The sequence below is a fragment of the Rhinatrema bivittatum genome, chromosome 6 (assembly GCF_901001135.1).
Source record: "Rhinatrema bivittatum chromosome 6, aRhiBiv1.1, whole genome shotgun sequence".
NCBI classification, from domain to species: Eukaryota; Metazoa; Chordata; class Amphibia; order Gymnophiona; family Rhinatrematidae; genus Rhinatrema; species Rhinatrema bivittatum.
In genome coordinates, this window is record NC_042620.1 from 129273753 (window position 1) to 129289986 (window position 16234).

The following is a 16234-nucleotide window of genomic DNA, read 5'->3' on the forward strand; positions in this document are numbered from 1 at the left end:
AGGCGCGCGTATCTTATAAAATCCAGGGTCGGCGCGCACAAATTTATTCATGCACCATTACTTGCGCATGTATGTTTAAACTATATAAAATAGCACTTACGCAAATGTTTACTATTTATTTGCACATGTGCTTATCTTTACGTGCAACTCTTTTTTAAAATTCACCTTAAAGTATCCAGATTCTGTTTGAATATCAAGTTATTATGCATCTAAATGTACAAACATTTCTTTAACTTTTTCAAAACAATTTGCATAAGTTATTATATTATCAATATGCTGGTTACATGCATAATTTTTGAAAATTAAAAGTAGGTGCCTATTTTTTGTTGCCAATACATTTGGAATATAAGATTAAAAGAAATATAAGGTTAAATGGAATATAAATAAGTTTAAAAGATGACTAGACTGTATAAGGTGAATGAGAAGGGAAAAATTGTTTTATCAGAATACTAGGAACTTTTCATACAAGGAAATTAATACAGTATATTAAATTCTCTCTCTCTGTTTTTCTAAACTAAGGGAGAAAAACACCCTTTAATTAGATATATAAGAACAGATGATTATTTAATAGTGCCTGAAATGAATATCTTAAAGGTCAGAATTTCTAGAATTTAATAATTTATAGGACGAGAAAAATGATAACTTAAGGTCACTGAGGAATCATCAATCTGCATGTCATAAGTTTAAAGCAGTTCAGGAAAATCACTAATAGAAATCGCCAAACAGTAGCATAATTAATTATTGTACTTATTTATGTAAAAGCTCATGTTCCACCTTTCAACACAAAATCCTTCTCAGAGTGGAGTACATGTTCAAAGTAGACATCATAACATAAAGACCACGATACAAACAAACTAGAAAGAACCATGCCTACCGACTTTTAGAAAAAGGCTTAAGACTTGGCTATTTAAACAAGCCTTCCCAGACCCGATCTAAATGATAGTAATTTTACAAGAGACAGCAAACTATACAATAGATTTCATATCATAATGTAAATAATGTAAATATTTTAATCCCTTCCGTTCGTCTCTCTTATTCTAATTTCTCTTCCCAGTTTTAAGACCCTGTTGTAATGTAACTTTTGTTCTCCTTGCACTTGTTTTTCGTTTCTTGTTCTCACCCCTTGTTTTATGTAAACCGGCATGATGTGGTTTCTAATCATGAATGCCGGTATAGAAAAACGCTAAATAAATAAATAAATAAATAAATAAATATATAATATATAATATTCTCTAAAGATGAAACACCAGAAAAGATATTTTTAACTTCAAATCATATGCCTCTTGGCTTTACTGCCACAGAATATTTTGTTTTTCTTTCTTAAAGCCAGAGACAGCAACTAATCATTCATTTGGACCTCTTTTCTAGCACTAAGTGCTGCACTGAATTCTGTTACTGAATCATTTCCAATAAATGGCTTTCACAGTAATAAGACAGATTGGTCAGTATCCTCGTAAAGAAATACACTCTGTCTGTAAATCATTCTGAGCCATCATGCTTTCAGGATTGCCAATGAGATTCTGAAAAGGTTAAAGATGGAAATTAAACATGGCAGAGAGATAGATACCATCTTGAATTTCCTTGCATTGTAAACTAGGGCAGTTAGTTTAATACAAGACTAGGATATACTGTTTATCTCTTGATTTATTCTCACTAACCTAATTTTATGCTCTGGAACTAGATAAATTGTGTTGATTCTTAAGAGCTGTGGTGGAAGCATTTTATTTGGAAGTGAAGTTTATGTAATATATATATTTTTTTTATAAACCCAAAAGGGAGAAAACACTTAGACCTAGATTCATCAAATCGCTAGAAATATAGCGAAAATAGTGCCTACGATAAATAGAGTGCGGTTAAGCTAATTTGCAGCCTGCCGCATCACATAGGTAAATATTGCATGTAGCGTTGTGGCAACATATGCTGTATTGTGTCAGCGCATGGCACATTGCTTCACAGCATCGCTCGTAGCATCACTGTGTGCCATGTCATTTTGCGAGGCTAGTGTAAATTAATAGGGATGTGAATCATTTTTTGACGATTTAAAATATCGTCCGATATATTTTAAATCGTCAAAAATCGTTAGAGGCGCGATACAATAGGAATTCCCCCGATTTATCGTCAAAAATCGTAAATCGGGGGAGGGGGAGGGGAAGGGGGAGGGCGGGAAAACCGGCACACTAAAACAACCCTAAAACCCACCCCGACCCTTTAAAATAAATCCCCCACCCTCCTGAATCCTCCCAAAATGTTTTAAATTACCTGGGGTCCAGTGGGGGGGTCCCGGTGTGATCTTCCACTCTCGGGCCATGGCTGCGTTAATAGAAATGGCGCCGGCGCTATCTTTGCCATGTCATATGACAGGGCAAAGGTAGCGCCGGCCCCCAGGGACTTTTGGCCAGCTTGGGGGGGCCTCCTGACTCCCACAAGACTTGCCAAAAGTCCAGCGAGGGTCCGGGAGCGACCTCCTGCACTCGGGCCGTATTGCAAAATGGCGCCGGCTGTATGGCCGTATGGCCGGCGCCATTTTGCAATACGGCAATATGGCCCGAGTGCAGGAGGTCGCTCCCAGGCCCCCGCTGGACTTTTTTGAAGAACCTGCCTCATCTGGTCTCGATATTCTGACAGGGGTTTAGAGAACACTGGGATGTCATAAAAATATACTACCATGTGGGAGAAAAGCAGGTCTCTGAAGATCTTGTTTATCATAAACTGAAATACTGCAGGAGCATTGCATAACCCAAAGGACATCACCAAGTACTCATAGTGACCATCACGTGTATTAAAGGCGGTTTTCCACTTGTTGCCTCTCAGATTCTGATTAAGTGGTACGTTAATCAAAGGTCCAACTAGGTGAACAATTGGGCATCCCACAGACAGTGAAACAGTTTGGAGATCAAGGCAAGCAGGTAGAAGGGTTTTTCGGGGGTTTTTTGTGATGGCATTGAGGCCTCAATAATTTATACAGGGGCATAATGAGCCATCCTTCTTGCCCATGAAAAAGAAACCCGACCCAACAAGTGAGAAAGATGGTCAAATAAATTCTCTGTCCAAGTTTTCCTGAATGTATTTGCTCATTTCTTCCATTTCTGGAGTGGAAAGTGGGTACACCAGACCTCAGGGTGGCACCTTGCCCAGAAGCAATTCAATGCCTCAGTCAAAAGTCCGGTGCAGAAGTAGGTTCTTGGCTTGTGTCTTGGAGAAGACATCCTCGTATGCTGTAATATTGAGGCAGAAGCCCAGGTTATGTGGCTGTCAACATTAGGATGGGTTGTAGTCACACGGTGGAGAGATTGGTGGTATGGCAAGAGGGCCCCCAGCAAGCCAGATCCAAGTACTCCAAGTTGATAACTGATTGATGCCATTAAAGCCAGGGTAGGCCCAAGATGATAGGGTTCACGGGTCATGGGATAATTTAAAAGGAGATAGGCACACTGTTCAGCAGAGTAAGAAGTTCTGTCACTTTGGTAAGGTGGCCAGGGACTGGATCACAGGCCCTTCAACTGGGTGGAAGGGATTCCATGCCAGCAGGCTAGACCCATGTCTACGAAGTTCCCACCAGTGCCTGAGTCAAAACATGCCACTGTCAGCACCAGGCCTTGTTCCAGGGCTAGGAAAACAGGAACAAGTAGTTGAGGTGAGGATGGAGTGCACCACAGGTTTGCCTCCCTATTCAAACCTAGGCACGAGAGTTTCCAGATTTTTGTGGGCATCAAAATGCTATGTGCCCTTGCTCAGCACATTATAGGCAAAAGCCTTATTGTCTTCTGTGGAGCTTTTCTTCTGGAAGAAGTCTGAACCTATCTAACTGTATGGGTTCTTCAGGTGCCTTAGGTTAAGGGACAGGTGGTGGTGGTGCCAGTGGATGTTAGAAGTGAGGTACCAGGGGACCGATGATGTAGAGCCTTGCTCTCTTGAACCAACTCTTGGAACCACTGAATGATTCTGTATGCCAAGGTGATGAGGGCGGCCTGTGTTGTGGGAATCTCCTGACTGGTCAGCTCATCTTTTATCCTCCCAGTGAGGCCTTGCCAAAATATGGCTGACAGGCTGTCTTTTCCCCATTGTAGCTCCGAGGAGGCTACAGTGTGAAATTTGATTGTATACACCTCTACTGGCCGTGACCCTTATTGAAGCTGAAGGAGCTCCACTGCTTGGGATGAGGCCCTCCCTGTTTTCTCGAACATCAACCAGAACTGCTACAGGAAGTTGGGGAGGCTCTGGAATAGTGAGTTGTTGCACTTCCATAAAGATGAGGCCCAGGCAAGAGCACTCCCCCCCCCCCCCCCCCAAGCAGGGAGAGGATGTACAACACCTTGAACCTGTCTTTAGGGAACATAACTGGCTGTAGTTCAAAGAACATGTGACATTGGTTGATGAAGCCACAGCACACTTTTGGATCCTCATGATATTATGGCAGAGGAGGAAGTGGTGGACCTGACCTGGAAGGTGGCATCGGCTGGGGTGGAAGCAAAACTGCCAGAGGAGGACCCTGTGTCATCGCTAGAGCATCCATCTGGATGACCATTAATTTCAAGTAGTCCTGTGACCTGGTCAATGTCCCCTTGTTGCTGCTGTATCTTTTGTGCCAGATCTGGAATGGCTTGGAGTGAGCTGAGATCTGCTGGGTCCATGACCTCAGCAATCTGTAAGAATGGTCAGCAATGTAAACCCTTAGTGCTAAGTTGTGATTGGCACTGCCTAGTGGTCAGGTCCACTAGGCCTACACCATCAGCTGGCAGAGAAGCCAGAAACAGAACTGGCTGGAGATTCACCTATACCAACCACCTTCCCCACAGGTTGAGCCCTTGGGTTCTTGCAGCCAGAAGGTCTTAGGTGAATCCCTAGGGCAGTTCTGAGGTGAATCCAAGGCAAGGAGTAGGTCTGGGCAGGTGGCAGACAGCAGAGATGGAAGACAAGCCAGGAATCAAGGTAGGCGGCAGGCAGCAGTAACAGAAGACAGGCCAGAAATTGGTGCAAGCAGGAGACAGAGCAAGGTCAAGTCCAAAGCCAAAATCAAAGATCAGGAAGTCAGATCATGGGAACAAGGAACAATGGTCAAGACAAACAAGGACAAGCCACTAGGGGGACAAGGGAATGAAAGGCAGAAGAGAACAAGGAACAACTAGGCAAGGCATGGAGGAGGCAACAGACAAGGAACAAGCAAGGCAAGAGACAAGTACCATGGAATAGCAAAACTCACTGGAACACAAGATCCAAGGGACCTGTTGCTGAGGTGTCTTCTGCCCCTCAGGAGGGGTCTTAAGTAGGAGGGACCCGGTGAATGGATCAGAGGACACATGGCAAGATCCCGCCATAGTCTCTTTAAGAGTCTTGGTGTCAGGTGTGCATACACATAGGGAAAGCCGACAGGAGTGGGAGTGGACAATGTCCATGCCATACTGAGTGAGTGTAAGAGGAGGGAGTGGGATCTCTGCTCTGCTGAGCGGCAGTGAGAGGCTTCCAGTGTCCATGCAGTTGAGACCCCAGATTGACATAGGAGGTGAGTGAGGCAGCTCATGAGAGCGTCCCCTGAGCCACCAAACTTAACATAGTGCTAAACTCCTAACTTTTTCTCCTGCCCTCATTCTGCCTGTCTAATGTAGCCACCCACTTATTAGACTCCTAAATTTAGGCACTGAGAGATGATATTGAATGGTTCTTAGCTGGATAAATTTTGACTTATCTGGTTAAATGGCGGCTGAATATCTACACAGGATCAGCAGCTGCCACTTAGCTGGTTAACTACTTATCTGGCTAAATATTTAGCCAGCTAAGTGGTGGGCAGGGTGGGTGCATAACTGGGATAAGTTGAGTTTTCCAGATAACTTGCTAGCTCTGGTCATGCTGGACACCTGTCTTAAAGTTATTAGTTAACTTTTAGAGAGCCAAGAATATTTAGAGGCATGGCCGTGCTGCTGAATATCTCGGCTAAGTTAATCAGATAGATCTATCTGGCTAAATAGCAGTGCCAGATAGCAGCTGAATATGGACCTCTTTGTTTCACTAGGCACCTAAATTTGACACTCAGCCCTAGCAAGTTTTCAGAAGGGCCAATTTAGAAGCCTAACTCCAAAAGTTAAGAGACTAAACCCTTTGAAAATTAGATTCTTATTGTTATTATTGCAGACCCTGGAGCTACATTTATTTTAACTTACCAGTGCTTTTAGCACAGTCACAAAATGCAAGAAAACCCCTCAAAATTAATAGAAAGTTTTTTTTTTTCAGTCTGCTTCTGTACAGTTGTAATGAATCAAAAACAGTAGTTTGTTCCAGGTATATCAAGCTCACCATATTCATTTCAGTCATATGTCTAATTTATTGTTTTTTTAATCCTTTTTTTTAAAGATGAGTGTTCATACATACTATTCAAACCACAATATTGGATATCTTATGAAAAGCAGGTTAGTAATCATAGCATTTAATATCACTTTGTGATTAGCATGGTCATTTCTTACCCCCTTTTTTAAATTTATTTTTGCTTATTTTTCTGTTCTTGCTTATTTCTTCTCACAATAGCTCTGCCAATATAATAAATGTGGTATGACAGTGATATCCTTAAATTGTGTGGCAACCAATAGAGATGTGAATCGTGTCCTCGATCGTCTTAACGATCGATTTCGGCTGGGAGGGGGAAGGAATCGTATTGTTGCCGTTTGTGTGTGTAAAGTATCGTCATAATTGTTAAAATCGTGAGCCGGCACACTAAAACCCCCTAAAACCCACCCCCGACCATTTAAATTAAATCCCCCCCCCAAATGCCTTAAATTACCTGGTGGTCCAGCGGCACACTAAAACCCCCTAAAACCCACCCCCGACCCTTTAAATTAAATCCCCCACCCTCCCGAACCCCCCCCAAATGCATTAAATTACCTGGGAGTCCTCCGTAGCGGCGGTCCGTGGCTAAATCGGGGGAAGGGGGAGAGCACGAAAACTGCCACACTAGATCGTGAGTTCTTCAGCCGGCGCCATTTTTCAAAATGGCCGCCGCAAAATGGCGGCGGCCATAGACGAAAACGATTCGACGCAAGAGGTCGTTCCGGACCCCCGCTGGACTTTTGGCAAGTCTTGTGGGGGTCAGGAGGCCCCCCCAAGCTGGCCAAAAGTTCCTGGGGGTCCAGCGGGGGTCAAGGAGCGATTTCCTGCCGCAAATCGTTTCCGTACGGAAAATGGCGCCGGCAGGAGATCGACTGCAGGAGGTCGTTCAGCGAGGTCGCGGAACCCTCACGAGAAATCTCGCGAGAAATCTCGCGAGGGTTCCGGACCTCGCTGAACGACCTCCTGCAGTCGATCTCCTGCCGGCGCCATTTTCCGTACGGACAATGGCGCCGGCCATATGCGTATGGCCGGCGCCATTTTCCGTACGGAAAACGATTCGCGGCAGGAAATCGCTCCTTGACCCCCGCTGGACCCCCAGGAACTTTTGGCCAGCTTGGGGGGGCCTCCTGACCCCCACAAGACTTGCCAAAAGTCCAGCGGGGGTCCGGAACGACCTCTTGCATCGAATCATTTTCGTCTATGGCCGCCGCCATAGACGAAAGCGGAACCCTCGCGAGAAATCTCACGAGAAATCTCGCGAGGGTTCCGGACCTCGCTGAACGACCTCCTGCAGTCGATCTCCTGCCGGCGCCATTTTCCGTACAGACAATGGCGCCGGCCATACGCGTATGGCCGGCGCCATTTTCCGTACGGAAAACGATTTGCGGCAGGAAATCGCTCCTTGACCCCCGCTGGACCCCCAGGAACTTTTGGCCAGCTTGGGGGGGGCCTCCTGACCCCCACAAGACTTGCCAAAAGTCCAGCGGGGGTCCGGAACGACCTCTTGCATCGAATCGTTTTCGTCTATGGCCGCCGCCATTTTGCGGCGGCCATTTTGAAAAATGGCGCCGGCTGAAGAACTCACGATCTAGTGTGCCAGTTTTCGTGCTCTCCCCCTTCCCCCGATTTAGCCACGGACCGCCACTACGGAGGACTCCCAGGTAATTTAATGCATTTTGGGGGGGGGGGGGGGTTCAGGAGGGTGGGGGATTTAATTTAAAGGGTCGGGGGTGGGTTTTAGGGGGTTTTTAGTGTGCCGGTTTTCCTGCCCTCCCCCTTCCCCCGATTTACGATTTTTTGACGATAAATCGGGGGAATTGGTATTGTATCGTGGCCCTAACGATTTTTGACGATTTAAAATATATCGGACGATATTTTAAATCGTCAAAAAACGATTCACATCCCTAGCAACCAATATGATATACTTTCAATGCAGCAGATAAAATATTGCCCCATAGTGCTTATCAATTTAATCATGAAATCCTAATATATAAAAATAAGCTTTTTTCAAAGACAAGGAAAAATGTATCTGGATATCCCAACAGAACTTGTCTTGAAGTCCCAGAAAATGTAAGTAGATACTCTTTTCGGATATCCAGATAAGTTTTACTCTATACTTTACACAGCCCTATACCCCCAACATACATACCCTCACATCCCCTAACACAGTGGTTCTCAACCTTTTTTCTTTCGGTACCCACCTGTCAGATGGTTCTCACATGCTTGACACACTGAACACATTGCGGTGATAGAGCTAAATGTAAACATATACTCTGCATCCACAGGACCCCCCGACCCCCAACAATATGTGCAGAGCAGAACTAGGACATTCTCTGTACAACGCGCCATACAAAAAGATATTCTGTGTCATCTCAGTAATAACAACACATATTCCCTCTACTATCAGATGCAATAATTACAAAAAGACAGCAGTTCACTACCAATGCATATCCTATTGAGAAAACACAACAAATAAGACTGAAACAAATGCCCACATGCTATTAAATACCTCACCTTGGTCACACATTCAAAACCAACCTTTACTAAATACAGAAAGACTACATGTTATAAATGTGGAGACAAAAACTTGAATTGAAACTAAAAAAAGCCACTCTGCATTCAGTGCAAACTTGGAGAAATGGAAACAATAATATAGCACTTAGCACACTCCCAGGATCTGCAACAATGCACACAAACTAATCCGTAAATGTTACACCTATATTTTGACAAAATGCAAAAGGACTACTTCATTCATATATCATATACCCACGCTAGCATAATTTAATTTGATAATTATACTTTGTCTATTCAATTTAATTTGGAAAAATGTTTTAAAAGAACTGCATCAGCAAGCCTGACACCGTCTCTGTACTCAACACAGAGGCGCTCGGTCTTATTCTCATATGCGGCAAGTTCTTAATGATATACTTCTATGACAAGAGAAAGTTTATATGCCCAGATGAATATTAGTTTTAAAATGTTCATTTTCAATGCTCCGTCTGTTCCCGTAGTAAGTGTGCAAGACCCGACAACGGCCGGTGTTTCGCAATTTGCTGATTGCTTCTTCCGGAGTCACATTTAAACACTTTCTTAAAGACTACCGGTCTTGATATGAGTTGAAAACCTATATTTGAACACACTCAAATAATAACAACCCAACCTATGAAATGGCAACACTACAAATATTAAAACAGGCCCTAAACATCAATACACCTCCTGTTAGGAAAACAGAACAAGCCAAGCTGCTGTAGATCCCTACACAGAAACTACAAGTTTTCAGAACACCCTTACCTGGGTCACACATGCAGAACACAGACAGGCCCTGAAGAGACCATAAAGCTAGAGTTTTTGTTTTTCCATTGTTGCACTGCATACAGAGTTTGGCTTCTTGCTATTTCCAATTCAGTTTTTCTCTGCACATTTCTATTTATACATTCCTCAAGAAATATAAAATAATAATCATAAAACTATACTAATAAAGAGAATAAATGTTTCAAAACAACTGAGAGAGTAACATCCAATAATGAAAAACTCATAAAAATTATTAAAAATTCTCCAAACAATAAATATTTCTAAAAGCAGACATCATATAATACCCAATAATTAAAATGACAGTTTATCAAGAAAAATGAACTTGAAAAGCCATCTTAACTTACCCTCTCTCCTACTCCATTTCCTTGCAGGCTAATAGCACATACCAGAAGCAGTAGTGGCTGCTGAAGCTCTGTCCTCATGGACAGGGCCTACAACCAAACTCTCTGTCTCTTACACAAACATACACACATATAAACACCAGTCATACCCATATGACCAGTTTCTGTCTCTCACATACCAGTCATCTCCCTGACCAGTCTCTCACTCTTGCACACACACACACACACACACACACCAGTCTCCTCCCTGATCAGCCTCTGATTCACACACATACCAATCACCTCCCTAACCAGTCTATCTCTGTCTCTCATACAATAGTCACCTCTCTGACCAGTCTCTCACTCTCACACATCAGTCACCTCCCTGACCAGTCTCTCACTCTCATACACAGTCACCTCCCTGACCAGTCTTTCTCACACACACAGTCATTTTCCTAACCAGTCTCTCACTCACACACACAACAGTCACCTCCCTGAATAATCTTCCTCACACTATCACTCTCACATATGCACACCAGTCACCTCCCTGACCAGTCTCTCTCCCAATCACATACATGTGTTCTCTCTCTCTCACTTATACACACTCTCAATCACATAATGCTCTATCTCTCTTACACACACACACGATCTTTCTCTCACTTATATGCAACCTCTCAATTACACACATTGTCTCTTTCACTCTCTCACTGACACACATGCTGGCTCACTGTCAACCTCACTTCCACCCCCCACCCAGCACAAATAGGAGCTACAGCAACCTCCTTCTCCAGCCCCCAAGGTCCAAAAAAAATCCCAATGGCCGTGAAGACTAAAGCTGTTCTCTCCCATTGCAGATCATCAGTAGATGTTCTGTTTTTCTCCAGGCCCGCACTGTTCCTCATGTCAATGCTGCCACTACTTTTGAATGCAGCATGGCCCTTGCTTCTTCCCACACCCCCATTACCCATCATTTCTCTTCTAGGCTGTGGGGGCAGGAAGAAGCAAAGGCCATGATGCAGTTGCCAGCTGCTACTGACACTGGTGCCGTTCCAGTCCAGGCTTGAGGGTGCTTACAGCCCAAGGGGCAAAAGAAGCAATAGAATGATGTCTGCCTCTCTCGCTGGGTGAAAGAAGAGTGAGAAAAGATCAGCCAAACCAGCAGAAGTGCGCAACAAACCTGCTGGTACTTGGGGATACAATGGTGTGTCACGACACACCGGTTGAGAATCGCTGCCCTAACACATCCCTGCCACACACATCTACGTCACATATGCACACACTCCTATCCAACCATAAGTATACAAACATACCAACAACCCCATCCAACCCCACACACACCCTACCTATTCTCCCTCATAAATCCTCCAAATGCATCCCTCCACAAACTCCACCTGCTCCATACAAATGTATACATTGATATCATACACACGCATACACACACACACATATACATACACACACACGCGCACACACCCCTTCTACAAATCTATGTTGGGAAGCATTCCTAAAGCTATGCTTTACATGCTTTCTCTACTTGTTGCTCTATGCATTAATTTCTGCCCTTATATTAGCCTCAACTCTAGATGAGTATTTGCTTTCTTTTAAGCTTTCCATCATGTTTAGTAGCTCCTACTCTAAACACCTTCACCACTGGTATTATTTAAATACATTTAGTAAGAAATACAGAAAACAAGATATTTATTAAACAATTAAGTGACTACTACCAAACAATTCTGTTTAGTTCTTTGTTTTGCAGTTTGTTGGACAACAGTGATGGCTACTGACCAGCATCAAACAATTCTATTATAAATCACTCCAAAACTATTCCAGTCTGGCACCAAAAACTGTTGAGAAACGATGCAGGATAAATACAATTCTAAGTCTGCTGCTTAATTTATAATAACTGACACAAGAAATGGAAGTTTCATTTAGACAATGATGATGACAGAGTAAAGCATCTTTGTCTGCAGAAGGTAGCTAATGCATTTTATCTTCAGCCTAAATTCCAATGCAGCAAAACAAATGTCCTTTATATAATTCAAATTATGGGACAGAACCACAATATTTATTAAATGAAATAAAAATATTTCTCCATGGATTGGATTTCCTGGACTAACAAACAATCAACTTCCATTATCATGGAAGAATTGAACCACCCATAGCTGAGATATCACTAATACAATTTAGTGGGATCTGTTTCAATTCATTATATTGTTTCTTCAGCAAACAGCACACAGAAGCCATGTTTTTCAGAACTTCCAAGAAATAGTTTCCAGAGGGGAAATATTGGTTTTGTTCATAGGAATAAAACAATGGATCAGTAAAGGAATGAAGTAGTTTGGCAGATATAATTTGAACACAACTTAAACGATTGAAATATGTTGGGCTATTACTATGCTTGGTCATACTGTTGCTATCATCTTATTGGAATTTAAAGTTTAAAGGAGCCTCAGAGTAATTAAAGTGATTGCACTACATGTGGCTGCTCTATGGTTTTCAGTTCATAACTGCAGAAATTCTCTTTTTTAAACTAAGTAACTTCATGATAAGGAAATCTGAACTTCTGGAGGAATCTTTTAAGAAAGGATACTACCCTACTGTTTGATGATGCCATTTTTTGCAAGAATGTTCTAGAGCTTTTATACTGGAATTCCTATGTAAGCCTAGATTTATTATTTCACTATAATTATAGTGAAATGATCACCCATGGGAATAAAGGGGCCAGGGGGGGGGGGACAATAGTGAGCAGGCGGCCACATCACAGCAGTGCGTTTTTGCCCACCGGTTTGCAGCTGCACTGCACACTATCGCCCCTGTAGTGCTAATGAAATAGCTGTAGCTATTTCCAGTGCTAATGCGGGTGGTAATGTGCTATACGATTATCACGATGCAATAATGGCCCATTGTGATTTAAAAAATGACCGCCATATTGACTTACTAGAGCCATGCTGATGTGATATCATGTAAATACCGTGATATCATGTACATATTTCATTATTTGCCAAATGTTATGTTACCACCAGGGATGGACCTAGGATTTTGCTGCCCCTAGGCACTTTTGGTGATTTCACCCCACTACCTCCCCTCCCCCCATCCCCACCTCCTGTAAGTGTCCATTACAGGGTAGCAAAAGTCTGTTCTCTGCTGAATGAGATTCAGCAAAGGTGGAAGGCACCAAATCTTAACCAGTCATCCCTAAATGTTTGGTACCATAGGCATAGGCATAATGGTTGCCTATTGACAAATCCAGGGCTGGTTACTACATTATCAACTGTGTAGACAAATAATGTTTTAACTTGAAAACATCTTGATATCTATATCTAGAAAGGTTTATAGTCCACAACTTTTGAAAAAAAAAGTCTCTTCATGTATAGGGCCTCCCATATTTCCATAGAGGGTGGTTTTAAACACACGTATCTTTGGAAAGTACAATAAATTCCAGAAAACTCCAGACTTAACTTACCTGGTTTCATCAATGTAAACTGCTTCCAGTACCGATGCAGCATATTCAATATTCTTTTTTAAGTCTGCCACATTAATGTCACCTCTCTCCAACTGCTTTACCAGGCATCTTAGTCTAAAAAAAAAAATGGAAAGATAACATTTTACAATCTAGGATTGACATAAAGCCAGAAAATATACTGATTTATAGCTGTATCACAAGAAATGGATTTCATGAGTTCTGCATTTTATCTTTTTATTGTCATGGTCATAGCACACAAAAATTATAGATCTCAACTCTCCAAAACTCTTAAATTGCATAAATAGTCAATTATTTAGAGAAAGTTGTCCTGGGGTATTTTTGCTCATGCCAACAGAACAAAGAATACATGATTCTGTCATATGAAGATTTACTCCTATGCATAATTTTTTTGTATACCTCTGAATTTCACCAAACAGTGATTGTTACGAGTACAATATCCATTTAAATAAGTCTTCAATAGGTTTTCATTATAACACTGCAATAATTAGCAATAATAATTAGCAATATTCACAAAGGAAATAATCTCTCTGTAATGGATTTGATAGTTGAAGCAGGCCTTTGTTCGATAAATGTATCTTCTTTTCATTTTTTAAAAGATAATTAGCCATTAATATGCAATATAGTGTATTGTATAATTTAATAGAAAGTCAGGAGTACATGAAGATTACTTATACTAGTGAATTATATTAGAAAAGGTTATTCTCCTGCAGTATAAAAGAATTTCAGAAAGGATTTTAAGAACACTTATGGGGCCAGGTTAGTAACTCTGCTGTGGAGACGCAAATTCCAGGCCTTAAATGCCAAAAACAGGTCTGGTTTTGAGGATATCCAAATAATGCAAACTAGTGTTCTTGGATCACACACATGATAATATACCTCATGAATATTCATGGCAGAAATCCTGAAAACCAGAACCTGAAAGGGATCCAAAAACATGCTTTTAATCTTTGATAAACTTGAAGACATCTTCAGATTTGAAGCTCATTTTTCAAGTCAACTTGATAGGCTTTCAAAACATTTTTTGGATTCAACAATATTTTGGTTGACCTCTTTTATAGGGATATGCATCGGGTGCCCGATTGTTTGAGCTTTCGGGTTCATGTGGCTGCAGGAAAATCTAATTTTCCCGCGGATTGGCATTTTTTTTTTTTTAGTAAAAAATTGTTTTTCGGCTTAGTGCGCACTAACAAAAAAATAACAAAAAAAATGTTTTTTTGTTAGTGCGCACTCTAACCCAAAAAATGATTTTCATGAAAATTTTGGGGGAAAAGTATTCGTTTCTCATTTTCCCCAATATATAATGCATTAAGAAATATCGTACAATATTTCTATTCGTTATAAAAACGATTCACATCCTTACTATTTTAAAGATGTTAGTTCTTCTCTAACTATGAGGGAAAAATACCTATGAATATATACTTTCCTGACCTTTTTAACCAACCCAAGTTCCTATTCCAAGTGTAAGATCACTAAATACAGGAGACTAATTTTAAAGAAGATAATTGAATTATGATATTTATGAAACATGTGCAAATGGTTGATGCCTTGAGAGTTGGCACTACTGCTCACAAGTTTCTAACGTGTTAATTAACCATTTTATTGTGTGGATAATAATAAGGGAGAAGTGAATCTCCAAATAATGCTCACATATATTCAGAAGTGTACTGATTCCCCTCAAATGGTATAAGAAAACAACAGCTGAAGGAAGCTAACAGGATATTCACAGTTTAACCAATTAGAAACCTACTTTGCACTGGTGATAGACAGAGCTGCTGTCTCTAGAATTTCTCCCTACTGAGAGTTTCTTCACAAAAGTGACAGTGATGTTTTAACAGTGCCATTTACTGGTCAGATAAGGAAGAACATTAGATATAGGTCCCAAAAATTCTAACCTGCCTCCTAAACCATAAAGAACTTGAGAGAAAGCAAGGACTTATAGATGTTTACTCAAATAGTACCTATCTTTGGGCACCCATCATTTTGTCATAACAGGTGTGCTGGCAGTGCTTTAATGAATGGATAGTTTTATGGTAGCACTGCTCTACTGGTGTGTGGGGTTTGAGTGGGAAGTTTTAGGATGAAAGAAGAGCATAAAATGCTGACAGAAAAAAAATAAGCAAACACTAACATTTCACAAATTATTTTATTTTATAAGAATAATATTCATCTCCATTTTGAGTACATCATAACAGTAACTAAAAAAAACAAAAAATAGTACAATAATACAAAAGCAATAAAATATGGCATATGGAAGAATATGAAAATAGCAAATATATCTTATAAAAAAATATAAGATGCAAAGAGCACAATAAAATAGAGAAAATTATTTTAAAAATCTTTTGTCCTGATTTACTAAGGCTTTTCTCCCATTCTGTGTCTGTTGGAAAAATGTTTAGTAAATGAGGTCCTCTGACATTAACTCAACTGTAGATTACAACAAAAAGCATAAAACCCCAAGGGGTAGATTTTCAAAGGGTTACACGCGTAGATTATGCACGTAACCCCCGAAAACCTACCACAAACCCCCCCCCCACCGCTCGCTCCAAGCCTATTTTGCATAGGCTCGGCGGCACGTGCAAGCCCCGGGATGCGCATAAGTCCCGGGGCTTTCCTGGGGGGGGCTTGTCGGGGCGTGTCACGTCATCCGGGGCATTCCGTGGCATGGCCATGGGAGTGGTTCTGGTCTGTGGCGTTCTGGGGGCGTGGTCGCAGCCTCTGGACCAGCCCCCAGACCGGAACCTGGCACACTGGCAGCCGGCCCGTGCGCGCAAGTTATGCCTGCCTCGAGCAGGCGTAACTTTGG

General features: G+C 41.7%; 1 protein-coding gene across 6 annotated transcripts in view; it reads right to left on the bottom strand.

The window, feature by feature from the left end:
- PDE1A (phosphodiesterase 1A) overlaps positions 1–16234 on the bottom strand; it is a 733908-nt gene that overhangs the window by 351324 nt on the left and 366350 nt on the right. For all 6 annotated transcript variants that reach the window (XM_029605930.1, XM_029605928.1, XM_029605927.1 and 3 more), the window contains exon 2: positions 13411–13524. In XM_029605930.1, the coding sequence (XP_029461790.1) occupies positions 13411–13524 (114 nt within the window). The remainder of the gene's footprint in view (positions 1–13410; positions 13525–16234) is intronic.